The sequence below is a fragment of the Colossoma macropomum genome, unplaced genomic scaffold (assembly GCF_904425465.1).
Source record: "Colossoma macropomum unplaced genomic scaffold, Colossoma_macropomum, whole genome shotgun sequence".
Taxonomy (NCBI): Eukaryota; Metazoa; Chordata; class Actinopteri; order Characiformes; family Serrasalmidae; genus Colossoma; species Colossoma macropomum.
This window is the reverse complement of record NW_023494808.1, coordinates 674,959-702,485: the sequence shown is the minus strand read 5'-3', so window position 1 is coordinate 702,485 and position 27,527 is coordinate 674,959. Positions and strand designations below refer to the sequence as shown.

The 27,527-nt window shown below is 43.7% G+C and overlaps 1 protein-coding gene across 1 annotated transcript; it reads left to right on the top strand.

Annotated features, from left to right (window-relative positions):
- Window positions 1-1,365: 1,365 nt before the first annotated feature.
- On the top strand, window positions 1,366-27,471 carry LOC118797685. The gene is made up of 104 exons (XM_036556961.1): window positions 1,366-1,410; window positions 2,877-3,053; window positions 3,177-3,385; window positions 3,494-3,591; window positions 3,689-3,717; window positions 3,836-3,857; window positions 3,948-3,975; window positions 4,062-4,146; window positions 4,270-4,416; window positions 4,499-4,707; window positions 4,823-4,926; window positions 5,093-5,211; window positions 5,312-5,476; window positions 5,603-5,805; window positions 5,958-6,070; window positions 6,216-6,322; window positions 6,485-6,661; window positions 6,785-6,993; window positions 7,102-7,199; window positions 7,297-7,325; window positions 7,444-7,465; window positions 7,559-7,586; window positions 7,673-7,757; window positions 7,881-8,027; window positions 8,110-8,318; window positions 8,434-8,537; window positions 8,704-8,822; window positions 8,923-9,087; window positions 9,214-9,416; window positions 9,569-9,681; window positions 9,827-9,933; window positions 10,096-10,272; window positions 10,396-10,604; window positions 10,713-10,810; window positions 10,908-10,936; window positions 11,055-11,076; window positions 11,167-11,194; window positions 11,281-11,365; window positions 11,489-11,635; window positions 11,718-11,926; window positions 12,042-12,145; window positions 12,312-12,430; window positions 12,531-12,695; window positions 12,822-13,024; window positions 13,177-13,289; window positions 13,435-13,541; window positions 13,704-13,880; window positions 14,004-14,212; window positions 14,321-14,418; window positions 14,516-14,544; window positions 14,663-14,684; window positions 14,775-14,802; window positions 14,889-14,973; window positions 15,097-15,243; window positions 15,326-15,534; window positions 15,650-15,753; window positions 15,920-16,038; window positions 16,139-16,303; window positions 16,430-16,632; window positions 16,785-16,897; window positions 17,043-17,149; window positions 17,312-17,488; window positions 17,612-17,820; window positions 17,929-18,026; window positions 18,124-18,152; window positions 18,271-18,292; window positions 18,387-18,414; window positions 18,501-18,585; window positions 18,709-18,855; window positions 18,938-19,146; window positions 19,262-19,365; window positions 19,532-19,650; window positions 19,751-19,915; window positions 20,042-20,244; window positions 20,397-20,509; window positions 20,655-20,761; window positions 20,924-21,100; window positions 21,224-21,432; window positions 21,541-21,638; window positions 21,736-21,764; window positions 21,883-21,904; window positions 21,998-22,025; window positions 22,112-22,196; window positions 22,320-22,466; window positions 22,549-22,757; window positions 22,873-22,976; window positions 23,143-23,261; window positions 23,362-23,526; window positions 23,653-23,855; window positions 24,008-24,120; window positions 24,266-24,372; window positions 24,535-24,711; window positions 24,835-25,043; window positions 25,152-25,249; window positions 25,347-25,375; window positions 25,494-25,515; window positions 25,610-25,637; window positions 25,724-25,808; window positions 25,932-26,078; window positions 26,161-26,369; window positions 26,485-26,588; window positions 26,755-26,873; window positions 26,974-27,138; window positions 27,265-27,471. The coding sequence occupies exons 1-104, from the start codon at window positions 1,366-1,368 to the stop codon at window positions 27,469-27,471; spliced, it is 12,534 nt and encodes a 4,177-aa protein (XP_036412854.1).
- Window positions 27,472-27,527: the final 56 nt, after the last annotated feature.

Here is a 27,527-nt window from a genome sequence, read left to right as displayed (position 1 = left end):
AGCAGAAACTTCAAAGTGAGCACCATATGTCACATTAAAACCTGCAGTTGTTTAATTTGTGTGTTTTTATGTTTAGATTCTAAATGCAGTGGACAGTATCACAGGCCATTTACAGTGCATGACAGCAAACACTGCTAGCTTCCCCCGTGAAAAACTCTCCATCCTCCAAAAAGAACTTGGGCAGATCATTACTTCAACAATAAAAGTCCTTGTTCAACTTGTAAGAAAACATTCAAGACTACCTATTCTTTCAACAGCATGTGAAATGATCTGTATCTGCAATTTGCCACTGGGGTCACTGACTTAACACATTTACTAGCTTTTTTTATTTAGACTTCATTGACTTCATTGATCTTTTAACTCATGCACTCACTCATTCATGAAGAATCTCCAAAAGATGAAGCTATTTGCACTCAAGTAGCTGTATTTCATACGAGCAGTGCTTTGCATCAGTGTCACTGTGTCCTTGTTTCTTATTGCTTGCCGCTTACTAATGTCACAGTGCTTAGAACCTTTGCAAACCTGGTCTCTCGCTTCAGCCTGTTTGTAATTAAAGTCTGTGTAAAGCAGAAATAAACATGTTCTGTGTGTCGCATCACAGAAAAATGTCAAGTATAAAAAATGATAAAAAAATAAGCAGTAATCTCTGCTCTGAAACGCTGGGTGTGTGTCCACTGAAGAGCCACGCTCTCTTGCAGGAAAATTGCAGCCCCTCTTCAGCTTTGTGTTCACCAGAGTGAAACTGCTGCACCATTTAAGATGGAACGGGAAAATTCAATAATAAAGCTGATTCAACTTTCATGTTTGCCAGCATGTAACTGCTGCACTGTTTAAGGTAGAACGAAAAAGTCTGAACAAGACGCTGGTGGATAGAAAGCCAGTTTCAGCTTCGTACTAACGTTAGCATATCCATTAGCTCGCTAGGGTGAGCAGCAAAGCCTCTCTTGGGTTGAAATGAAACCACTAGCAGTGCTAGCAGCCTGCAACAGAATGGTATTTTTTTTTCCTTCCATTTATGCAAGTTAGCAACAAGTATTACTGACTAACATAATCTAGCCAAATAAAGCTGGGAGAACCACTGATGCTAATGCGCTCTGGTTTTTATAGGATTATAGTGTTAGAGGAGGCGTCATGCTCCAGTGCATCATCGAGTCATGATTTCAAACACAAACACAATCCCAAACCGAGATATATTGAAAAACATTGAAAAACTTTCTCCACTATTCAGTGCTAGATAATTTATGGTTGTGGCATGCGCCCGTCCCCCGGGCCCCGATGGTGGCTGCGAGATTTTACTTTACACAGACTTTAAACGTGGGGCTCTCATGTAACTCAGCTGCACCTTTGGCCTTACTCTCATTGGGCATGCAGGACAGCTCAGTTACTTTCTCCATGTTGATAAAGAGCAATGTGAGTGAATTTGTCATGTATGTCATGTACACAGAACAGAGCAGTTAGCACATTACCCAGTCCATATTCAGCTGTCCTATGGAGTAATTTTCAGCATGTAAAGATTTGGTGTCACAGGGGAAACCTATACAACCCAGGGCACGAGAAGTGGTGGTGAGACAGTTGACAAAAAAAGAAAGAAATAATGAATTCCTCTGCAAGCATTACAATGGTCATTAACCGTGACCTGTCAAGTCAGTCTCAACTCCTGTCTTCTGTTCAATATAAATAATGCTTTAAGTTTATTTCTGTTGCAGGGTGAGACTCCATCAACAGGTGATATTGCTTCCATGACTGGAGCTTTAGACACTCTGAGTCCAGAAAATCTGAAGAGTGTTGAATTCATTCAGATGTGGGTTTGTATTAGGCTCCTTCCACTCCTTCCAATCATCAATGGCACCTTCATGTCAGAGCTGAGCAAAAAGGAGTTCACCTGTGAAAGTTACCAGGAAATGTAAGCATATGTAACTATACATACAAACAAGCACATACACACTTGATTTGCATTGGGGTTAGGTTTTTGGGGAGGGGCATGTCCAATGTTTTTCAAACTCAATTTCAAAGTTAGGTAGAAGATTCAGGGAAAATCACTGAAAAATCACTGCAGATTTCTGAAAGAAGTGTATCCTTGGTGACATGAAAGAAAGATATTGTTTTGTAAACTATTCTTTGTGGCAAAAGGCCTGCAAAGTATCACAAAAGGGTCAAAGTTTTAGCATTTAACTATCTACAGGGGAATGTTTAATCGACATAAAGAGTATAAAACAAGAACAAAACCAAAAGAAAAAGAAATCACAAACCTATAATACACCAAAAGCACATATTCTATATAATCCATAATCTGCAAAACTAATTCATGTTCTTATGTATTACAGGGTGAAAAGATTAAGCCAGCAAATCACTCTAATGAGAAATGAGCTACAAATGTCCTTTTACACTCATTTCATCATCCCATTCCTCTCCAGAAAATCAGGTGTCAATAATTTTTTTGCCAAAAATTTAAAACATGCACAATTCTTGCTTTGTACTGAATAGACATTTAAAACACAATGCAGCATGTTATATAAAATTTATATTTTAAATGAATATGTAAATTTTACTTACATATTAAATTTTTATCCAAAAGGCTGTATTGCTGGTAGCATGAACAGTAAAAACTGGATGAAAAACAACTTAGGCAATTTCTCAATCTTCGCCACGTTGAATGACTTGAAAAATCTTCATGGAAATTTCTCAATGGTGAGAAAATGTTCTTGTTTTTCTTTTTTGTTTGTAGCTCTGAACATGGAAACTAAAAAACGTTGCATTTGAAATTGAAATTATGCAGCGTTAATCTAGCACTGGAGACTGGTGTTTTCTGTCAAAAGAAAGCACTGAAATGAAAGGAAAACGAAATACCTTTTGTTTCTTTTCTTTATTTCCTTGAGTTGGAGGATCTGGATTCGCTTTCTCCAAAGCAGAAAGCAGAGCTGATACTTGATCCATCCAGTGGCGCTCTGGAGAATGAGACGCTGGTGAAAGAAGTGATGATGGGAATAATCTCATCTTCTGGAGAGGAGCAGCTCTATGTGTTCTTTGAGATGTTTGTCAGCATCACCAAGCAGGTAAGCTGTTTGTCTCTGAAAAGTAAACGTGACATGAGCCAACACTGAAAACTGATCAAGATGGCGGTCTTGCATTAAAGTGCCCACAGGGATCTTAAACCCACTGAACTGTTTCCTCTGCAGGAACAAATCAACTTCATTGAAAGCGCAGCTGTGAGAGACGCAATCCTGAACATGACTTTGACGGCTCTAGCTCCCAACTTTGACACCTTCCAACCAAGTGAATATGAGTTGTGGTTCCAAGTGAATCTGTTTGTTGTACTGGCCAGTTTCCAACCCATTTGGCTGCTGGTGATCCCTGGAAACCTCAGCTGTGACTCCTATAAAGCAATGTGAGTGACTGATTCCTTTTCTTGTTCTTGGATTATTTTTGAAAGAGTTATTGGCTCAGATGGTTGGGGACAAAGATGGAGAAACTGAATGTTTTCTGTTTAACACAGTCTGAAGGGCATGGACATGAGTCTTGCAGTTCTTCCACTCGACCTTGGACAGGAACTCAGATCAAGCAGAGAAATGCTGAGCCAGACTTTGCCAAAAGGTATGGGACTATTTCATATTCCATAAAAGAGGTAAGTGCCTTTTTAGCTTCCTTCCTTCCATCGGCCGAATGACGTATTTTCTTTGCTCCTCCCTAGGTTGTACAGCTCCCTTCCCTGTTGGAGTGGTAAGTGATATTCTGTTATTATGTGCATTATCTTATGACTGTACACGGCCTAAGGCACAGAAAGCTATGGATGTTCGCTAACATGCTTTATCGCCCTATGTTTTTATTGTTTCTTCAGTGCAAGAAGACAGTAGTAGATGGTAAGTGATCGAAATGTTGCTTTCTTAAAATGTCTAACCTTCCAAATCCAGTGTTGCAAAAATGCTGATGAATTTTCATTCTTTTTACAGAAGCACACATTTGTCAAAGTGCAGGAAGGTGAGTCTTGGTGTTTTGAAAGGTTCAGAAAGTATGGACTTGTGAAAACTGTTACAGGTAATATAATGGACTCTTTTTCTCCACAGTCATCCAGTTCAGACTCAAGTCTCCTTTGGAAATGTCTCTGCTCAGCTCTGCAACTCCAGCATCTCTGACCTCGCCTGTTCATCAGTAAGGCCTCTATGAAGCATTTGCGGCATGCCTGTCTTCGCATTGATCTCTGTTACGCAGCATGTTGTCAGTCACGCGACCACAGAAAGTTGTCTTTTTGCTTACACGATCTTGTGTTTGAAGGTTGCAGCTCTGTCCTCCAGCGATCTGGCTGAAGTCTTGGCATGCAATCTGGACAGCAGCATGAACTACAGCAGGGCACTTTGGAATGTTTTCTTCAAGAAGTTTGCAGCATCTCTGGATGAAGCCCTGGATGCGTACTCCAACATGGTAGGAAACGAGGAGTAGTACTGCAATGAAAAGGAAAGCTTTGGTTGTAATTGTACATTGAGATATGTACTTTCTCTTACAGACCCTCACCATCAGTCTGCCTGACCCAGATGTTCTTGATGCCATTGCTGAGGTGAAAGTCAACATGTTCAGCGATGCACAGCTTACGGATGCCGTTTTCATCACCAAGTGGTTCCAGGAAAGGCTCAGGCCATTTTTGTCATCAGTGTCCGCAGACTTCCTCTCCTGTCTCAGTTCCAAGAACTTCAGCTGTCAGACCTACCAAGTTGTGTAAGTATGGCCAGGAGAATTTCAGGACACCACAGTTGTGATTTTTGGCATGAAGTTTGTGAAGAAAAAGCATGAGCATCCATCCCAAGATCTGATCTCTTCTCATCCAACTTAGGGTGGAGGCTCTGAGCAGGCAAGATCAACTCATGAAAGAGGAACAGAAATGGTCCATCTTTACTTATTTCATCTATCCTTTCCTCTCAAGAGATGACCTATCAGGTACTTGGAGAAATGTTGCTTGAACACCTGAACTGTCCTCTCTTCTTTAGCATCTTTTATGGTCTTGTATCTTCCAAAGTTAGATTGCTGGTCAACTAAATGCAATGAAATAAGATTTGTTTGTAATGTTCTGATTGTGTTGCTTGCTCCTCTGTTACGATTTTAGATCCCAGTTGTGTTTCCAGCACTTCTGGCAGCAGTGACTGGCTAGCAAAGAACTTTGGCAAGTTCTCCGCCTATGCCAGCTTGGAGGAGCTTTTAATACTGAATATACATTTCTCCAGCGTGAGTAACATCAGGCTTGCACCAGTTGTACGTGAGTTGTGGGTTTGACGTTGTCTGTCAGGCCCGGGCGCTAACCGCTGGTCTGTGTGTCATGTTGCAGTTAGATTCTTTGGACCTGCTGACCCCTAGCCAAGCAGCTGAAGTAACTCTGACCTCTGGAGCACTGAACAGCACAAGTCAGATGGACCAGGTGTTCGATCGACTAGAGAAAGGCGATGCTTTCAAGAATGTGGATGAGTTTTTCACAGCCCTCACTGAACAGGAGGTAAGTGACATGCTTACACTATCTGAAATCCGTAGCACAAACAAGTTTTGCAGTAGAGTGGCATCTGTGACCTGACCCGAGGCATTCACCTCAAGTACCATTCCCACCTGTTGCATTGTTTCTCAGCAGGTTGCCGATATCATCCCTGCTGTGAGAGATGTGATGATGAAGCGAACCTTTGAAATCATCAGCATTGAGTTTCCACAGTTTGAAACCCTTGACTGGATCGAGTGGTTTGAGGTCAAGCTGAACCCTGTCCTTCCTAGTTTCACTGCAGAGATGCTAGTAACAACCATCAACAACACCGACTGCACTAACTACCGAGTGATGTGAGTCTGTAGTTTGAAAAGTGTGATTCCGCAGCGTTATCCAATATTGTACCTACGCAAGGTAGAAATGAAAGGGACGTGGCAGTGGGAAGAAGGTTGAGGAACCGTGGAGAAGTCTGTCTCTCATCAAAGACAATGTTGTTTTCTTGCAGTGTTTCAGGAATAAGTGCTGTGTTCTATAAAATGACTGCCAGCAACAGGGAGGACATAACAAAGGTTTTAGTGAAATACCTGAAGGATCTTGCTGCACAGCTAAACACACCAGGTAGGTACCCTTCCGCACGCTTGTGCTGCCGCGCATGCGTTTGCATTATGTCTCGCAGTTGTTGTTTCTTAGATGCAGTGACCTCATGATATGACCTGAACCTGTGCCGTTGTCCTTTTTTTGTTTTTGCTCCTTGTTTGAACAGTTTGCAGAAAGGATATCCAGAGTGATTCTGATTGGCTGAGTGTCAACTTGGGTCTGTTCTCGACAACAGCAGACTACTCTGATCTTAAAGAATTGAATATCTCTGGGGTAAAAGTGCTTGTTTTGTGTTTTCTTGACATTGGTGTAACAGGCTAGATTTGTAGAGCATTTACCCAGCATTGTAGGTTGATGTTTTCTAGCAAATGATGGCACCACAATTAAAGCGATAGAAAAATGCCCTTCAATGCAACATCTTTTTATACGCCTTAGGTGGAGGTTCTGGACTCACTTTCTCCAGAACAGAAAGCAGAGCTGATACTTGATCCAAACAGCGGTGCTCTGGAGAATGAGACGCTGGTGAAAGAAGTGATGATGGGAATAATCTCATCTTCTGGAGAGGAGCAGCTCTATGTGTTCTTTGAGATGTTTGTCAGCATCACCAAGCAGGTTAGCTGTTTGTCTCTGAAAAGTAAACGTGACATGAGCCAACACTGAAAAATGACCAAGATGGTGGTCTTGCATTAAAGTGCCCACAGTGATCTTAAACCCACTGAACCGTTTCCTCTGCAGGAACAAATCAACTTCATTGAAAACGCAGCTGTGAGAGACGCAATCCTGAACATGACTTTGACGGCTCTGGCTCCCAACTTTGACACCTTCCAACCAAGTGAATATGAGTTGTGGTTCCAAGTGAATCTGTTTGTTGTACTGGCCAGTTTCCAACCCATTTGGCTGCTGGTGATCCCTGGAAACCTCAGCTGTGACTCCTATAAAGCAATGTGAGTGACTGATTCCTTTTCTTGTTCTTGGATTATTTTTGAAAGAGTTATTGGCTCAGATGGTTGGGGACAAAGATGGAGAAACTGAATGTTTTCTGTTTAACACAGTCTGAAGGGCATGGACATGAGTCTTGCAGTTCTTCCACTCGACCTTGGACAGGAACTCAGATCAAGCAGAGAAATGCTGAGCCAGACTTTGCCAAAAGGTATGGGACTATTTCATATTCCATAAAAGAGGTAAGTGCCTTTTTAGCTTCCTTCCTTCCATCGGCCGAATGACGTATTTTCTTTGCTCCTCCCTAGGTTGTACAGCTCCCTTCCCTGTTGGAGTGGTAAGTGATATTCTGTTATTATGTGCATTATCTTATGACTGTACACGGCCTAAGGCACAGAAAGCTATGGATGTTCGCTAACATGCTTTATCGCCCTATGTTTTTATTGTTTCTTCAGTGCAAGAAGACAGTAGTAGATGGTAAGTGATCGAAATGTTGCTTTCTTAAAATGTCTGACCTTCCAGATCCAGTGCTGCAAAAATGCTGATGAATTTTCTTTTTTTTTTTTACAGAAGCACACATTTGTCAAAGTGCAGGAAGGTGAGTCTTGGTGTTTTGAAAGGTTCAGAAAGTATGGACTTGTGAAAACTGTTACAGGTAATATAATGGACTCTTTTTCTCCACAGTCATCCAGTTCAGACTCAAGTCTCCTTTGGAAATGTCTCTGCTCAGCTCTGCAACTCCAGCATCTCTGACCTCGCCTGTTCATCAGTAAGGCCTCTATGAAGCATTTGCGGCATGCCTGTCTTCGCATTGATCTCTGTTACGCAGCATGTTGTCAGTCACGCGACCACAGAAAGTTGTCTTTTTGCTTACACGATCTTGTGTTTGAAGGTTGCAGCTCTGTCCTCCAGCGATCTGGCTGAAGTCTTGGCATGCAATCTGGACAGCAGCATGAACTACAGCAGGGCACTTTGGAATGTTTTCTTCAAGAAGTTTGCAGCATCTCTGGATGAAGCCCTGGATGCGTACTCCAACATGGTAGGAAACGAGGAGTAGTACTGCAATGAAAAGGAAAGCTTTGGTTGTAATTGTACATTGAGATATGTACTTTCTCTTACAGACCCTCACCATCAGTCTGCCTGACCCAGATGTTCTTGATGCCATTGCTGAGGTGAAAGTCAACATGTTCAGCGATGCACAGCTTACGGATGCCGTTTTCATCACCAAGTGGTTCCAGGAAAGGCTCAGGCCATTTTTGTCATCAGTGTCCGCAGACTTCCTCTCCTGTCTCAGTTCCAAGAACTTCAGCTGTCAGACCTACCAAGTTGTGTAAGTATGGCCAGGAGAATTTCAGGACACCACAGTTGTGATTTTTGGCATGAAGTTTGTGAAGAAAAAGCATGAGCATCCATCCCAAGATCTGATCTCTTCTCATCCAACTTAGGGTGGAGGCTCTGAGCAGGCAAGATCAACTCATGAAAGAGGAACAGAAATGGTCCATCTTTACTTATTTCATCTATCCTTTCCTCTCAAGAGATGACCTATCAGGTACTTGGAGAAATGTTGCTTGAACACCTGAACTGTCCTCTCTTCTTTAGCATCTTTTATGGTCTTGTATCTTCCAAAGTTAGATTGCTGGTCAACTAAATGCAATGAAATAAGATTTGTTTGTAATGTTCTGATTGTGTTGCTTGCTCCTCTGTTACGATTTTAGATCCCAGTTGTGTTTCCAGCACTTCTGGCAGCAGTGACTGGCTAGCAAAGAACTTTGGCAAGTTCTCCGCCTATGCCAGCTTGGAGGAGCTTTTAATACTGAATATACATTTCTCCAGCGTGAGTAACATCAGGCTTGCACCAGTTGTACGTGAGTTGTGGGTTTGACGTTGTCTGTCAGGCCCGGGCGCTAACCGCTGGTCTGTGTGTCATGTTGCAGTTAGATTCTTTGGACCTGCTGACCCCTAGCCAAGCAGCTGAAGTAACTCTGACCTCTGGAGCACTGAACAGCACAAGTCAGATGGACCAGGTGTTCGATCGACTAGAGAAAGGCGATGCTTTCAAGAATGTGGATGAGTTTTTCACAGCCCTCACTGAACAGGAGGTAAGTGACATGCTTACACTATCTGAAATCCGTAGCACAAACAAGTTTTGCAGTAGAGTGGCATCTGTGACCTGACCCGAGGCATTCACCTCAAGTACCATTCCCACCTGTTGCATTGTTTCTCAGCAGGTTGCCGATATCATCCCTGCTGTGAGAGATGTGATGATGAAGCGAACCTTTGAAATCATCAGCATTGAGTTTCCACAGTTTGAAACCCTTGACTGGATCGAGTGGTTTGAGGTCAAGCTGAACCCTGTCCTTCCTAGTTTCACTGCAGAGATGCTAGTAACAACCATCAACAACACCGACTGCACTAACTACCGAGTGATGTGAGTCTGTAGTTTGAAAAGTGTGGTTCCGCAGCGTTATCCAATATTGTACCTACGCAAGGTAGAAATGAAAGGGACGTGGCAGTGGGAAGAAGGTTGAGGAACCGTGGAGAAGTCTGTCTCTCATCAAAGACAATGTTGTTTTCTTGCAGTGTTTCAGGAATAAGTGCTGTGTTCTATAAAATGACTGCCAGCAACAGGGAGGACATAACAAAGGTTTTAGTGAAATACCTGAAGGATCTTGCTGCACAGCTAAACACACCAGGTAGGTACCCTTCCGCACGCTTGTGCTGCCGCGCATGCGTTTGCATTATGTCTCGCAGTTGTTGTTTCTTAGATGCAGTGACCTCATGATATGACCTGAACCTGTGCCGTTGTCCTTTTTTTGTTTTTGCTCCTTGTTTGAACAGTTTGCAGAAAGGATATCCAGAGTGATTCTGATTGGCTGAGTGTCAACTTGGGTCTGTTCTCGACAACAGCAGACTACTCTGATCTTAAAGAATTGAATATCTCTGGGGTAAAAGTGCTTGTTTTGTGTTTTCTTGACATTGGTGTAACAGGCTAGATTTGTAGAGCATTTACCCAGCATTGTAGGTTGATGTTTTCTAGCAAATGATGGCACCACAATTAAAGCGATAGAAAAATGCCCTTCAATGCAACATCTTTTTATACGCCTTAGGTGGAGGTTCTGGACTCACTTTCTCCAGAACAGAAAGCAGAGCTGATACTTGATCCAAACAGCGGTGCTCTGGAGAATGAGACGCTGGTGAAAGAAGTGATGATGGGAATAATCTCATCTTCTGGAGAGGAGCAGCTCTATGTGTTCTTTGAGATGTTTGTCAGCATCACCAAGCAGGTTAGCTGTTTGTCTCTGAAAAGTAAACGTGACATGAGCCAACACTGAAAAATGACCAAGATGGTGGTCTTGCATTAAAGTGCCCACAGTGATCTTAAACCCACTGAACCGTTTCCTCTGCAGGAACAAATCAACTTCATTGAAAACGCAGCTGTGAGAGACGCAATCCTGAACATGACTTTGACGGCTCTGGCTCCCAACTTTGACACCTTCCAACCAAGTGAATATGAGTTGTGGTTCCAAGTGAATCTGTTTGTTGTACTGGCCAGTTTCCAACCCATTTGGCTGCTGGTGATCCCTGGAAACCTCAGCTGTGACTCCTATAAAGCAATGTGAGTGACTGATTCCTTTTCTTGTTCTTGGATTATTTTTGAAAGAGTTATTGGCTCAGATGGTTGGGGACAAAGATGGAGAAACTGAATGTTTTCTGTTTAACACAGTCTGAAGGGCATGGACATGAGTCTTGCAGTTCTTCCACTCGACCTTGGACAGGAACTCAGATCAAGCAGAGAAATGCTGAGCCAGACTTTGCCAAAAGGTATGGGACTATTTCATATTCCATAAAAGAGGTAAGTGCCTTTTTAGCTTCCTTCCTTCCATCGGCCGAATGACGTATTTTCTTTGCTCCTCCCTAGGTTGTACAGCTCCCTTCCCTGTTGGAGTGGTAAGTGATATTCTGTTATTATGTGCATTATCTTATGACTGTACACGGCCTAAGGCACAGAAAGCTATGGATGTTCGCTAACATGCTTTATCGCCCTATGTTTTTATTGTTTCTTCAGTGCAAGAAGACAGTAGTAGATGGTAAGTGATCGAAATGTTGCTTTCTTAAAATGTCTAACCTTCCAGATCCAGTGCTGCAAAAATGCTGATGAATTTTCTTTCTTTTTACAGAAGCACACATTTGTCAAAGTGCAGGAAGGTGAGTCTTGGTGTTTTGAAAGGTTCAGAAAGTATGGACTTGTGAAAACTGTTACAGGTAATATAATGGACTCTTTTTCTCCACAGTCATCCAGTTCAGACTCAAGTCTCCTTTGGAAATGTCTCTGCTCAGCTCTGCAACTCCAGCATCTCTGACCTCGCCTGTTCATCAGTAAGGCCTCTATGAAGCATTTGCGGCATGCCTGTCTTCGCATTGATCTCTGTTACGCAGCATGTTGTCAGTCACGCGACCACAGAAAGTTGTCTTTTTGCTTACACGATCTTGTGTTTGAAGGTTGCAGCTCTGTCCTCCAGCGATCTGGCTGAAGTCTTGGCATGCAATCTGGACAGCAGCATGAACTACAGCAGGGCACTTTGGAATGTTTTCTTCAAGAAGTTTGCAGCATCTCTGGATGAAGCCCTGGATGCGTACTCCAACATGGTAGGAAACGAGGAGTAGTACTGCAATGAAAAGGAAAGCTTTGGTTGTAATTGTACATTGAGATATGTACTTTCTCTTACAGACCCTCACCATCAGTCTGCCTGACCCAGATGTTCTTGATGCCATTGCTGAGGTGAAAGTCAACATGTTCAGCGATGCACAGCTTACGGATGCCGTTTTCATCACCAAGTGGTTCCAGGAAAGGCTCAGGCCATTTTTGTCATCAGTGTCCGCAGACTTCCTCTCCTGTCTCAGTTCCAAGAACTTCAGCTGTCAGACCTACCAAGTTGTGTAAGTATGGCCAGGAGAATTTCAGGACACCACAGTTGTGATTTTTGGCATGAAGTTTGTGAAGAAAAAGCATGAGCATCCATCCCAAGATCTGATCTCTTCTCATCCAACTTAGGGTGGAGGCTCTGAGCAGGCAAGATCAACTCTTGAAAGAGGAACAGAAATGGTCCATCTTTACTTATTTCATCTATCCCTTCCTCTCAAGAGATGACCTATCAGGTACTTGGAGAAATGTTGCTTGAACACCTGAGCTGTCCTCTCTTCTTTAGCATCTTTTATGGTCTTGTATCTTCCAAAGTTAGATTGCTGGTCAACTAAATGCAATGAAATAAGATTTGTTTGTAATGTTCTGATTGTGTTGCTTGCTCCTCTGTTACGATTTTAGATCCCAGTTGTGTTTCCAGCACTTCTGGCAGCAGTGACTGGCTAGCAAAGAACTTTGGCAAGTTCTCCGCCTATGCCAGCTTGGAGGAGCTTTTAATACTGAATATACATTTCTCCAGCGTGAGTAACATCAGGCTTGCACCAGTTGTACGTGAGTTGTGGGTTTGACGTTGTCTGTCAGGCCCGGGCGCTAACCGCTGGTCTGTGTGTCATGTTGCAGTTAGATTCTTTGGACCTGCTGACCCCTAGCCAAGCAGCTGAAGTAACTCTGACCTCTGGAGCACTGAACAGCACAAGTCAGATGGACCAGGTGTTCGATCGACTAGAGAAAGGCGATGCTTTCAAGAATGTGGATGAGTTTTTCACAGCCCTCACTGAACAGGAGGTAAGTGACATGCTTACACTATCTGAAATCCGTAGCACAAACAAGTTTTGCAGTAGAGTGGCATCTGTGACCTGACCCGAGGCATTCACCTCAAGTACCATTCCCACCTGTTGCATTGTTTCTCAGCAGGTTGCCGATATCATCCCTGCTGTGAGAGATGTGATGATGAAGCGAACCTTTGAAATCATCAGCATTGAGTTTCCACAGTTTGAAACCCTTGACTGGATCGAGTGGTTTGAGGTCAAGCTGAACCCTGTCCTTCCTAGTTTCACTGCAGAGATGCTAGTAACAACCATCAACAACACCGACTGCACTAACTACCGAGTGATGTGAGTCTGTAGTTTGAAAAGTGTGGTTCCGCAGCATTATCCAATATTGTACCTACGCAAGGTAGAAATGAAAGGGACGTGGCAGTGGGAAGAAGGTTGAGGAACCGTGGAGAAGTCTGTCTCTCATCAAAGACAATGTTGTTTTCTTGCAGTGTTTCAGGAATAAGTGCTGTGTTCTATAAAATGACTGCCAGCAACAGGGAGGACATAACAAAGGTTTTAGTGAAATACCTGAAGGATCTTGCTGCACAGCTAAACACACCAGGTAGGTACCCTTCCGCACGCTTGTGCTGCCGCGCATGCGTTTGCATTATGTCTCGCAGTTGTTGTTTCTTAGATGCAGTGACCTCATGATATGACCTGAACCTGTGCCGTTGTCCTTTTTTTGTTTTTGCTCCTTGTTTGAACAGTTTGCAGAAAGGATATCCAGAGTGATTCTGATTGGCTGAGTGTCAACTTGGGTCTGTTCTCGACAACAGCAGACTACTCTGATCTTAAAGAATTGAATATCTCTGGGGTAAAAGTGCTTGTTTTGTGTTTTCTTGACATTGGTGTAACAGGCTAGATTTGTAGAGCATTTACCCAGCATTGTAGGTTGATGTTTTCTAGCAAATGATGGCACCACAATTAAAGCGAGAGAAAAATGCCCTTCAATGCAACATCTTTTTATACGCCTTAGGTGGAGGTTCTGGACTCACTTTCTCCAGAACAGAAAGCAGAGCTGATACTTGATCCAAACAGCGGTGCTCTGGAGAATGAGACGCTGGTGAAAGAAGTGATGATGGGAATAATCTCATCTTCTGGAGAGGAGCAGCTCTATGTGTTCTTTGAGATGTTTGTCAGCATCACCAAGCAGGTTAGCTGTTTGTCTCTGAAAAGTAAACGTGACATGAGCCAACACTGAAAAATGACCAAGATGGTGGTCTTGCATTAAAGTGCCCACAGTGATCTTAAACCCACTGAACCGTTTCCTCTGCAGGAACAAATCAACTTCATTGAAAACGCAGCTGTGAGAGACGCAATCCTGAACATGACTTTGACGGCTCTAGCTCCCAACTTTGACACCTTCCAACCAAGTGAATATGAGTTGTGGTTCCAAGTGAATCTGTTTGTTGTACTGGCCAGTTTCCAACCCATTTGGCTGCTGGTGATCCCTGGAAACCTCAGCTGTGACTCCTATAAAGCAATGTGAGTGACTGATTCCTTTTCTTGTTCTTGGATTATTTTTGAAAGAGTTATTGGCTCAGATGGTTGGGGACAAAGATGGAGAAACTGAATGTTTTCTGTTTAACACAGTCTGAAGGGCATGGACATGAGTCTTGCAGTTCTTCCACTCGACCTTGGACAGGAACTCAGATCAAGCAGAGAAATGCTGAGCCAGACTTTGCCAAAAGGTATGGGACTATTTCATATTCCATAAAAGAGGTAAGTGCCTTTTTAGCTTCCTTCCTTCCATCGGCCGAATGACGTATTTTCTTTGCTCCTCCCTAGGTTGTACAGCTCCCTTCCCTGTTGGAGTGGTAAGTGATATTCTGTTATTATGTGCATTATCTTATGACTGTACACGGCCTAAGGCACAGAAAGCTATGGATGTTCGCTAACATGCTTTATCGCCCTATGTTTTTATTGTTTCTTCAGTGCAAGAAGACAGTAGTAGATGGTAAGTGATCGAAATGTTGCTTTCTTAAAATGTCTAACCTTCCAGATCCAGTGCTGCAAAAATGCTGATGAATTTTCATTCTTTTTACAGAAGCACACATTTGTCAAAGTGCAGGAAGGTGAGTCTTGGTGTTTTGAAAGGTTCAGAAAGTATGGACTTGTGAAAACTGTTACAGGTAATATAATGGACTCTTTTTCTCCACAGTCATCCAGTTCAGACTCAAGTCTCCTTTGGAAATGTCTCTGCTCAGCTCTGCAACTCCAGCATCTCTGACCTCGCCTGTTCATCAGTAAGGCCTCTATGAAGCATTTGCGGCATGCCTGTCTTCGCATTGATCTCTGTTACGCAGCATGTTGTCAGTCACGCGACCACAGAAAGTTGTCTTTTTGCTTACACGATCTTGTGTTTGAAGGTTGCAGCTCTGTCCTCCAGCGATCTGGCTGAAGTCTTGGCATGCAATCTGGACAGCAGCATGAACTACAGCAGGGCACTTTGGAATGTTTTCTTCAAGAAGTTTGCAGCATCTCTGGATGAAGCCCTGGATGCGTACTCCAACATGGTAGGAAACGAGGAGTAGTACTGCAATGAAAAGGAAAGCTTTGGTTGTAATTGTACATTGAGATATGTACTTTCTCTTACAGACCCTCACCATCAGTCTGCCTGACCCAGATGTTCTTGATGCCATTGCTGAGGTGAAAGTCAACATGTTCAGCGATGCACAGCTTACGGATGCCGTTTTCATCACCAAGTGGTTCCAGGAAAGGCTCAGGCCATTTTTGTCATCAGTGTCCGCAGACTTCCTCTCCTGTCTCAGTTCCAAGAACTTCAGCTGTCAGACCTACCAAGTTGTGTAAGTATGGCCAGGAGAATTTCAGGACACCACAGTTGTGATTTTTGGCATGAAGTTTGTGAAGAAAAAGCATGAGCATCCATCCCAAGATCTGATCTCTTCTCATCCAACTTAGGGTGGAGGCTCTGAGCAGGCAAGATCAACTCTTGAAAGAGGAACAGAAATGGTCCATCTTTACTTATTTCATCTATCCCTTCCTCTCAAGAGATGACCTATCAGGTACTTGGAGAAATGTTGCTTGAACACCTGAACTGTCCTCTCTTCTTTAGCATCTTTTATGGTCTTGTATCTTCCAAAGTTAGATTGCTGGTCAACTAAATGCAATGAAATAAGATTTGTTTGTAATGTTCTGATTGTGTTGCTTGCTCCTCTGTTACGATTTTAGATCCCAGTTGTGTTTCCAGCACTTCTGGCAGCAGTGACTGGCTAGCAAAGAACTTTGGCAAGTTCTCCGCCTATGCCAGCTTGGAGGAGCTTTTAATACTGAATATACATTTCTCCAGCGTGAGTAACATCAGGCTTGCACCAGTTGTACGTGAGTTGTGGGTTTGACGTTGTCTGTCAGGCCCGGGCGCTAACCGCTGGTCTGTGTGTCATGTTGCAGTTAGATTCTTTGGACCTGCTGACCCCTAGCCAAGCAGCTGAAGTAACTCTGACCTCTGGAGCACTGAACAGCACAAGTCAGATGGACCAGGTGTTCGATCGACTAGAGAAAGGCGATGCTTTCAAGAATGTGGATGAGTTTTTCACAGCCCTCACTGAACAGGAGGTAAGTGACATGCTTACACTATCTGAAATCCGTAGCACAAACAAGTTTTGCAGTAGAGTGGCATCTGTGACCTGACCCGAGGCATTCACCTCAAGTACCATTCCCACCTGTTGCATTGTTTCTCAGCAGGTTGCCGATATCATCCCTGCTGTGAGAGATGTGATGATGAAGCGAACCTTTGAAATCATCAGCATTGAGTTTCCACAGTTTGAAACCCTTGACTGGATCGAGTGGTTTGAGGTCAAGCTGAACCCTGTCCTTCCTAGTTTCACTGCAGAGATGCTAGTAACAACCATCAACAACACCGACTGCACTAACTACCGAGTGATGTGAGTCTGTAGTTTGAAAAGTGTGATTCCGCAGCGTTATCCAATATTGTACCTACGCAAGGTAGAAATGAAAGGGACGTGGCAGTGGGAAGAAGGTTGAGGAACCGTGGAGAAGTCTGTCTCTCATCAAAGACAATGTTGTTTTCTTGCAGTGTTTCAGGAATAAGTGCTGTGTTCTATAAAATGACTGCCAGCAACAGGGAGGACATAACAAAGGTTTTAGTGAAATACCTGAAGGATCTTGCTGCACAGCTAAACACACCAGGTAGGTACCCTTCCGCACGCTTGTGCTGCCGCGCATGCGTTTGCATTATGTCTCGCAGTTGTTGTTTCTTAGATGCAGTGACCTCATGGTATGACCTGAACCTGTGCCGTTGTCCTTTTTTTGTTTTTGCTCCTTGTTTGAACAGTTTGCAGAAAGGATATCCAGAGTGATTCTGATTGGCTGAGTGTCAACTTGGGTCTGTTCTCGACAACAGCAGACTACTCTGATCTTAAAGAATTGAATATCTCTGGGGTAAAAGTGCTTGTTTTGTGTTTTCTTGACATTGGTGTAACAGGCTAGATTTGTAGAGCATTTACCCAGAATTGTAGGTTGATGTTTTCTAGCAAATGATGGCACCACAATTAAAGCGAGAGAAAAATGCCCTTCAATGCAACATCTTTTTATACGCCTTAGGTGGAGGTTCTGGACTCACTTTCTCCAGAACAGAAAGCAGAGCTGATACTTGATCCAAACAGCGGTGCTCTGGAGAATGAGACACTGGTGAAAGAAGTGATGATGGGAATAATCTCATCTTCTGGAGAGGAGCAGCTCTATGTGTTCTTTGAGATGTTTGTCAGCATCACCAAGCAGGTTAGCTGTTTGTCTCTGAAAAGTAAACGTGACATGAGCCAACACTGAAAAATGACCAAGATGGTGGTCTTGCATTAAAGTGCCCACAGTGATCTTAAACCCACTGAACCGTTTCCTCTGCAGGAACAAATCAACTTCATTGAAAACGCAGCTGTGAGAGACGCAATCCTGAACATGACTTTGACGGCTCTGGCTCCCAACTTTGACACCTTCCAACCAAGTGAATATGAGTTGTGGTTCCAAGTGAATCTGTTTGTTGTACTGGCCAGTTTCCAACCCATTTGGCTGCTGGTGATCCCTGGAAACCTCAGCTGTGACTCCTATAAAGCAATGTGAGTGACTGATTCCTTTTCTTGTTCTTGGATTATTTTTGAAAGAGTTATTGGCTCAGATGGTTGGGGACAAAGATGGAGAAACTGAATGTTTTCTGTTTAACACAGTCTGAAGGGCATGGACATGAGTCTTGCAGTTCTTCCACTCGACCTTGGACAGGAACTCAGATCAAGCAGAGAAATGCTGAGCCAGACTTTGCCAAAAGGTATGGGACTATTTCATATTCCATAAAAGAGGTAAGTGCCTTTTTAGCTTCCTTCCTTCCATCGGCCGAATGACGTATTTTCTTTGCTCCTCCCTAGGTTGTACAGCTCCCTTCCCTGTTGGAGTGGTAAGTGATATTCTGTTATTATGTGCATTATCTTATGACTGTACACGGCCTAAGGCACAGAAAGCTATGGATGTTCGCTAACATGCTTTATCGCCCTATGTTTTTATTGTTTCTTCAGTGCAAGAAGACAGTAGTAGATGGTAAGTGATCGAAATGTTGCTTTCTTAAAATGTCTAACCTTCCAGATCCAGTGCTGCAAAAATGCTGATGAGTTTTCTTTTTTTTTTTTTACAGAAGCACACATTTGTCAAAGTGCAGGAAGGTGAGTCTTGGTGTTTTGAAAGGTTCAGAAAGTATGGACTTGTGAAAACTGTTACAGGTAATATAATGGACTCTTTTTCTCCACAGTCATCCAGTTCAGACTCAAGTCTCCTTTGGAAATGTCTCTGCTCAGCTCTGCAACTCCAGCATCTCTGACCTCGCCTGTTCATCAGTAAGGCCTCTATGAAGCATTTGCGGCATGCCTGTCTTCGCATTGATCTCTGTTACGCAGCATGTTGTCAGTCACGCGACCACAGAAAGTTGTCTTTTTGCTTACACGATCTTGTGTTTGAAGGTTGCAGCTCTGTCCTCCAGCGATCTGGCTGAAGTCTTGGCATGCAATCTGGACAGCAGCATGAACTACAGCAGGGCACTTTGGAATGTTTTCTTCAAGAAGTTTGCAGCATCTCTGGATGAAGCCCTGGATGCGTACTCCAACATGGTAGGAAACGAGGAGTAGTACTGCAATGAAAAGGAAAGCTTTGGTTGTAATTGTACATTGAGATATGTACTTTCTCTTACAGACCCTCACCATCAGTCTGCCTGACCCAGATGTTCTTGATGCCATTGCTGAGGTGAAAGTCAACATGTTCAGCGATGCACAGCTTACGGATGCCGTTTTCATCACCAAGTGGTTCCAGGAAAGGCTCAGGCCATTTTTGTCATCAGTGTCCGCAGACTTCCTCTCCTGTCTCAGTTCCAAGAACTTCAGCTGTCAGACCTACCAAGTTGTGTAAGTATGGCCAGGAGAATTTCAGGACACCACAGTTGTGATTTTTGGCATGAAGTTTGTGAAGAAAAAGCATGAGCATCCATCCCAAGATCTGATCTCTTCTCATCCAACTTAGGGTGGAGGCTCTGAGCAGGCAAGATCAACTCATGAAAGAGGAACAGAAATGGTCCATCTTTACTTATTTCATCTATCCTTTCCTCTCAAGAGATGACCTATCAGGTACTTGGAGAAATGTTGCTTGAACACCTGAACTGTCCTCTCTTCTTTAGCATCTTTTATGGTCTTGTATCTTCCAAAGTTAGATTGCTGGTCAACTAAATGCAATGAAATAAGATTTGTTTGTAATGTTCTGATTGTGTTGCTTGCTCCTCTGTTACGATTTTAGATCCCAGTTGTGTTTCCAGCACTTCTGGCAGCAGTGACTGGCTAGCAAAGAACTTTGGCAAGTTCTCCGCCTATGCCAGCTTGGAGGAGCTTTTAATACTGAATATACATTTCTCCAGCGTGAGTAACATCAGGCTTGCACCAGTTGTACGTGAGTTGTGGGTTTGACGTTGTCTGTCAGGCCCGGGCGCTAACCGCTGGTCTGTGTGTCATGTTGCAGTTAGATTCTTTGGACCTGCTGACCCCTAGCCAAGCAGCTGAAGTAACTCTGACCTCTGGAGCACTGAACAGCACAAGTCAGATGGACCAGGTGTTCGATCGACTAGAGAAAGGCGATGCTTTCAAGAATGTGGATGAGTTTTTCACAGCCCTCACTGAACAGGAGGTAAGTGACATGCTTACACTATCTGAAATCCGTAGCACAAACAAGTTTTGCAGTAGAGTGGCATCTGTGACCTGACCCGAGGCATTCACCTCAAGTACCATTCCCACCTGTTGCATTGTTTCTCAGCAGGTTGCCGATATCATCCCTGCTGTGAGAGATGTGATGATGAAGCGAACCTTTGAAATCATCAGCATTGAGTTTCCACAGTTTGAAACCCTTGACTGGATCGAGTGGTTTGAGGTCAAGCTGAACCCTGTCCTTCCTAGTTTCACTGCAGAGATGCTAGTAACAACCATCAACAACACCGACTGCACTAACTACCGAGTGATGTGAGTCTGTAGTTTGAAAAGTGTGATTCCGCAGCGTTATCCAATATTGTACCTACGCAAGGTAGAAATGAAAGGGACGTGGCAGTGGGAAGAAGGTTGAGGAACCGTGGAGAAGTCTGTCTCTCATCAAAGACAATGTTGTTTTCTTGCAGTGTTTCAGGAATAAGTGCTGTGTTCTATAAAATGACTGCCAGCAACAGGGAGGACATAACAAAGGTTTTAGTGAAATACCTGAAGGATCTTGCTGCACAGCTAAACACACCAGGTAGGTACCCTTCCGCACGCTTGTGCTGCCGCGCATGCGTTTGCATTATGTCTCGCAGTTGTTGTTTCTTAGATGCAGTGACCTCATGATATGACCTGAACCTGTGCCGTTGTCCTTTTTTTGTTTTTGCTCCTTGTTTGAACAGTTTGCAGAAAGGATATCCAGAGTGATTCTGATTGGCTGAGTGTCAACTTGGGTCTGTTCTCGACAACAGCAGACTACTCTGATCTTAAAGAATTGAATATCTCTGGGGTAAAAGTGCTTGTTTTGTGTTTTCTTGACATTGGTGTAACAGGCTAGATTTGTAGAGCATTTACCCAGCATTGTAGGTTGATGTTTTCTAGCAAACGATGGCACCACAATTAAAGCGATAGAAAAATGCCCTTCAATGCAACATCTTTTTATACGCCTTAGGTGGAGGTTCTGGACTCACTTTCTCCAGAACAGAAAGCAGAGCTGATACTTGATCCAAACAGCGGTGCTCTGGAGAATGAGACGCTGGTGAAAGAAGTGATGATGGGAATAATCTCATCTTCTGGAGAGGAGCAGCTCTATGTGTTCTTTGAGATGTTTGTCAGCATCACCAAGCAGGTTAGCTGTTTGTCTCTGAAAAGTAAACGTGACATGAGCCAACACTGAAAAATGACCAAGATGGTGGTCTTGCATTAAAGTGCCCACAGTGATCTTAAACCCACTGAACCGTTTCCTCTGCAGGAACAAATCAACTTCATTGAAAACGCAGCTGTGAGAGACGCAATCCTGAACATGACTTTGACGGCTCTGGCTCCCAACTTTGACACCTTCCAACCAAGTGAATATGAGTTGTGGTTCCAAGTGAATCTGTTTGTTGTACTGGCCAGTTTCCAACCCATTTGGCTGCTGGTGATCCCTGGAAACCTCAGCTGTGACTCCTATAAAGCAATGTGAGTGACTGATTCCTTTTCTTGTTCTTGGATTATTTTTGAAAGAGTTATTGGCTCAGATGGTTGGGGACAAAGATGGAGAAACTGAATGTTTTCTGTTTAACACAGTCTGAAGGGCATGGACATGAGTCTTGCAGTTCTTCCACTCGACCTTGGACAGGAACTCAGATCAAGCAGAGAAATGCTGAGCCAGACTTTGCCAAAAGGTATGGGACTATTTCATATTCCATAAAAGAGGTAAGTGCCTTTTTAGCTTCCTTCCTTCCATCGGCCGAATGACGTATTTTCTTTGCTCCTCCCTAGGTTGTACAGCTCCCTTCCCTGTTGGAGTGGTAAGTGATATTCTGTTATTATGTGCATTATCTTATGACTGTACACGGCCTAAGGCACAGAAAGCTATGGATGTTCGCTAACATGCTTTATCGCCCTATGTTTTTATTGTTTCTTCAGTGCAAGAAGACAGTAGTAGATGGTAAGTGATCGAAATGTTGCTTTCTTAAAATGTCTGACCTTCCAGATCCAGTGCTGCAAAAATGCTGATGAATTTTCTTTTTTTTTTTTACAGAAGCACACATTTGTCAAAGTGCAGGAAGGTGAGTCTTGGTGTTTTGAAAGGTTCAGAAAGTATGGACTTGTGAAAACTGTTACAGGTAATATAATGGACTCTTTTTCTCCACAGTCATCCAGTTCAGACTCAAGTCTCCTTTGGAAATGTCTCTGCTCAGCTCTGCAACTCCAGCATCTCTGACCTCGCCTGTTCATCAGTAAGGCCTCTATGAAGCATTTGCGGCATGCCTGTCTTCGCATTGATCTCTGTTACGCAGCATGTTGTCAGTCACGCGACCACAGAAAGTTGTCTTTTTGCTTACACGATCTTGTGTTTGAAGGTTGCAGCTCTGTCCTCCAGCGATCTGGCTGAAGTCTTGGCATGCAATCTGGACAGCAGCATGAACTACAGCAGGGCACTTTGGAATGTTTTCTTCAAGAAGTTTGCAGCATCTCTGGATGAAGCCCTGGATGCGTACTCCAACATGGTAGGAAACGAGGAGTAGTACTGCAATGAAAAGGAAAGCTTTGGTTGTAATTGTACATTGAGATATGTACTTTCTCTTACAGACCCTCACCATCAGTCTGCCTGACCCAGATGTTCTTGATGCCATTGCTGAGGTGAAAGTCAACATGTTCAGCGATGCACAGCTTACGGATGCCGTTTTCATCACCAAGTGGTTCCAGGAAAGGCTCAGGCCATTTTTGTCATCAGTGTCCGCAGACTTCCTCTCCTGTCTCAGTTCCAAGAACTTCAGCTGTCAGACCTACCAAGTTGTGTAAGTATGGCCAGGAGAATTTCAGGACACCACAGTTGTGATTTTTGGCATGAAGTTTGTGAAGAAAAAGCATGAGCATCCATCCCAAGATCTGATCTCTTCTCATCCAACTTAGGGTGGAGGCTCTGAGCAGGCAAGATCAACTCATGAAAGAGGAACAGAAATGGTCCATCTTTACTTATTTCATCTATCCTTTCCTCTCAAGAGATGACCTATCAGGTACTTGGAGAAATGTTGCTTGAACACCTGAACTGTCCTCTCTTCTTTAGCATCTTTTATGGTCTTGTATCTTCCAAAGTTAGATTGCTGGTCAACTAAATGCAATGAAATAAGATTTGTTTGTAATGTTCTGATTGTGTTGCTTGCTCCTCTGTTACGATTTTAGATCCCAGTTGTGTTTCCAGCACTTCTGGCAGCAGTGACTGGCTAGCAAAGAACTTTGGCAAGTTCTCCGCCTATGCCAGCTTGGAGGAGCTTTTAATACTGAATATACATTTCTCCAGCGTGAGTAACATCAGGCTTGCACCAGTTGTACGTGAGTTGTGGGTTTGACGTTGTCTGTCAGGCCCGGGCGCTAACCGCTGGTCTGTGTGTCATGTTGCAGTTAGATTCTTTGGACCTGCTGACCCCTAGCCAAGCAGCTGAAGTAACTCTGACCTCTGGAGCACTGAACAGCACAAGTCAGATGGACCAGGTGTTCGATCGACTAGAGAAAGGCGATGCTTTCAAGAATGTGGATGAGTTTTTCACAGCCCTCACTGAACAGGAGGTAAGTGACATGCTTACACTATCTGAAATCCGTAGCACAAACAAGTTTTGCAGTAGAGTGGCATCTGTGACCTGACCCGAGGCATTCACCTCAAGTACCATTCCCACCTGTTGCATTGTTTCTCAGCAGGTTGCCGATATCATCCCTGCTGTGAGAGATGTGATGATGAAGCGAACCTTTGAAATCATCAGCATTGAGTTTCCACAGTTTGAAACCCTTGACTGGATCGAGTGGTTTGAGGTCAAGCTGAACCCTGTCCTTCCTAGTTTCACTGCAGAGATGCTAGTAACAACCATCAACAACACCGACTGCACTAACTACCGAGTGATGTGAGTCTGTAGTTTGAAAAGTGTGGTTCCGCAGCATTATCCAATATTGTACCTACGCAAGGTAGAAATGAAAGGGACGTGGCAGTGGGAAGAAGGTTGAGGAACCGTGGAGAAGTCTGTCTCTCATCAAAGACAATGTTGTTTTCTTGCAGTGTTTCAGGAATAAGTGCTGTGTTCTATAAAATGACTGCCAGCAACAGGGAGGACATAACAAAGGTTTTAGTGAAATACCTGAAGGATCTTGCTGCACAGCTAAACACACCAGGTAGGTACCCTTCCGCACGCTTGTGCTGCCACGCATGCATTTGCATAATGTCTCGCAGTCGTTGTTTCTTAGATGCAGTGACCTCATGATATGACCTGAACCTGTGCCGTTGTCCTTTTTTTGTTTTTGCTCCTTGTTTGAACAGTTTGCAGAAAGGATATCCAGAGTGATTCTGATTGGCTGAGTGTCAACTTGGGTCTGTTCTCGACAACAGCAGACTACTCTGATCTTAAAGAATTGAATATCTCTGGGGTAAAAGTGCTTGTTTTGTGTTTTCTTGACATTGGTGTAACAGGCTAGATTTGTAGAGCATTTACCCAGCATTGTAGGTTGATGTTTTCTAGCAAATGATGGCACCACAATTAAAGCGATAGAAAAATGCCCTTCAATGCAACATCTTTTTATACGCCTTAGGTGGAGGTTCTGGACTCACTTTCTCCAGAACAGAAAGCAGAGCTGATACTTGATCCAAACAGCGGTGCTCTGGAGAATGAGACGCTGGTGAAAGAAGTGATGATGGGAATAATCTCATCTTCTGGAGAGGAGCAGCTCTATGTGTTCTTTGAGATGTTTGTCAGCATCACCAAGCAGGTTAGCTGTTTGTCTCTGAAAAGTAAACGTGACATGAGCCAACACTGAAAAATGACCAAGATGGTGGTCTTGCATTAAAGTGCCCACAGTGATCTTAAACCCACTGAACCGTTTCCTCTGCAGGAACAAATCAACTTCATTGAAAACGCAGCTGTGAGAGACGCAATCCTGAACATGACTTTGACGGCTCTGGCTCCCAACTTTGACACCTTCCAACCAAGTGAATATGAGTTGTGGTTCCAAGTGAATCTGTTTGTTGTACTGGCCAGTTTCCAACCCATTTGGCTGCTGGTGATCCCTGGAAACCTCAGCTGTGACTCCTATAAAGCAATGTGAGTGACTGATTCCTTTTCTTGTTCTTGGATTATTTTTGAAAGAGTTATTGGCTCAGATGGTTGGGGACAAAGATGGAGAAACTGAATGTTTTCTGTTTAACACAGTCTGAAGGGCATGGACATGAGTCTTGCAGTTCTTCCACTCGACCTTGGACAGGAACTCAGATCAAGCAGAGAAATGCTGAGCCAGACTTTGCCAAAAGGTATGGGACTATTTCATATTCCATAAAAGAGGTAAGTGCCTTTTTAGCTTCCTTCCTTCCATCGGCCGAATGACGTATTTTCTTTGCTCCTCCCTAGGTTGTACAGCTCCCTTCCCTGTTGGAGTGGTAAGTGATATTCTGTTATTATGTGCATTATCTTATGACTGTACACGGCCTAAGGCACAGAAAGCTATGGATGTTCGCTAACATGCTTTATCGCCCTATGTTTTTATTGTTTCTTCAGTGCAAGAAGACAGTAGTAGATGGTAAGTGATCGAAATGTTGCTTTCTTAAAATGTCTAACCTTCCAGATCCAGTGCTGCAAAAATGCTGATGAGTTTTCTTTTTTTTTTTTTACAGAAGCACACATTTGTCAAAGTGCAGGAAGGTGAGTCTTGGTGTTTTGAAAGGTTCAGAAAGTATGGACTTGTGAAAACTGTTACAGGTAATATAATGGACTCTTTTTCTCCACAGTCATCCAGTTCAGACTCAAGTCTCCTTTGGAAATGTCTCTGCTCAGCTCTGCAACTCCAGCATCTCTGACCTCGCCTGTTCATCAGTAAGGCCTCTATGAAGCATTTGCGGCATGCCTGTCTTCGCATTGATCTCTGTTACGCAGCATGTTGTCAGTCACGCGACCACAGAAAGTTGTCTTTTTGCTTACACGATCTTGTGTTTGAAGGTTGCAGCTCTGTCCTCCAGCGATCTGGCTGAAGTCTTGGCATGCAATCTGGACAGCAGCATGAACTACAGCAGGGCACTTTGGAATGTTTTCTTCAAGAAGTTTGCAGCATCTCTGGATGAAGCCCTGGATGCGTACTCCAACATGGTAGGAAACGAGGAGTAGTACTGCAATGAAAAGGAAAGCTTTGGTTGTAATTGTACATTGAGATATGTACTTTCTCTTACAGACCCTCACCATCAGTCTGCCTGACCCAGATGTTCTTGATGCCATTGCTGAGGTGAAAGTCAACATGTTCAGCGATGCACAGCTTACGGATGCCGTTTTCATCACCAAGTGGTTCCAGGAAAGGCTCAGGCCATTTTTGTCATCAGTGTCCGCAGACTTCCTCTCCTGTCTCAGTTCCAAGAACTTCAGCTGTCAGACCTACCAAGTTGTGTAAGTATGGCCAGGAGAATTTCAGGACACCACAGTTGTGATTTTTGGCATGAAGTTTGTGAAGAAAAAGCATGAGCATCCATCCCAAGATCTGATCTCTTCTCATCCAACTTAGGGTGGAGGCTCTGAGCAGGCAAGATCAACTCATGAAAGAGGAACAGAAATGGTCCATCTTTACTTATTTCATCTATCCTTTCCTCTCAAGAGATGACCTATCAGGTACTTGGAGAAATGTTGCTTGAACACCTGAACTGTCCTCTCTTCTTTAGCATCTTTTATGGTCTTGTATCTTCCAAAGTTAGATTGCTGGTCAACTAAATGCAATGAAATAAGATTTGTTTGTAATGTTCTGATTGTGTTGCTTGCTCCTCTGTTACGATTTTAGATCCCAGTTGTGTTTCCAGCACTTCTGGCAGCAGTGACTGGCTAGCAAAGAACTTTGGCAAGTTCTCCGCCTATGCCAGCTTGGAGGAGCTTTTAATACTGAATATACATTTCTCCAGCGTGAGTAACATCAGGCTTGCACCAGTTGTACGTGAGTTGTGGGTTTGACGTTGTCTGTCAGGCCCGGGCGCTAACCGCTGGTCTGTGTGTCATGTTGCAGTTAGATTCTTTGGACCTGCTGACCCCTAGCCAAGCAGCTGAAGTAACTCTGACCTCTGGAGCACTGAACAGCACAAGTCAGATGGACCAGGTGTTCGATCGACTAGAGAAAGGCGATGCTTTCAAGAATGTGGATGAGTTTTTCACAGCCCTCACTGAACAGGAGGTAAGTGACATGCTTACACTATCTGAAATCCGTAGCACAAACAAGTTTTGCAGTAGAGTGGCATCTGTGACCTGACCCGAGGCATTCACCTCAAGTACCATTCCCACCTGTTGCATTGTTTCTCAGCAGGTTGCCGATATCATCCCTGCTGTGAGAGATGTGATGATGAAGCGAACCTTTGAAATCATCAGCATTGAGTTTCCACAGTTTGAAACCCTTGACTGGATCGAGTGGTTTGAGGTCAAGCTGAACCCTGTCCTTCCTAGTTTCACTGCAGAGATGCTAGTAACAACCATCAGCAACACCGACTGCACTAACTACCGAGTGATGTGAGTCTGTAGTTTGAAAAGTGTGATTCTGCAGCGTTATCCAATATTGTACCGACACAA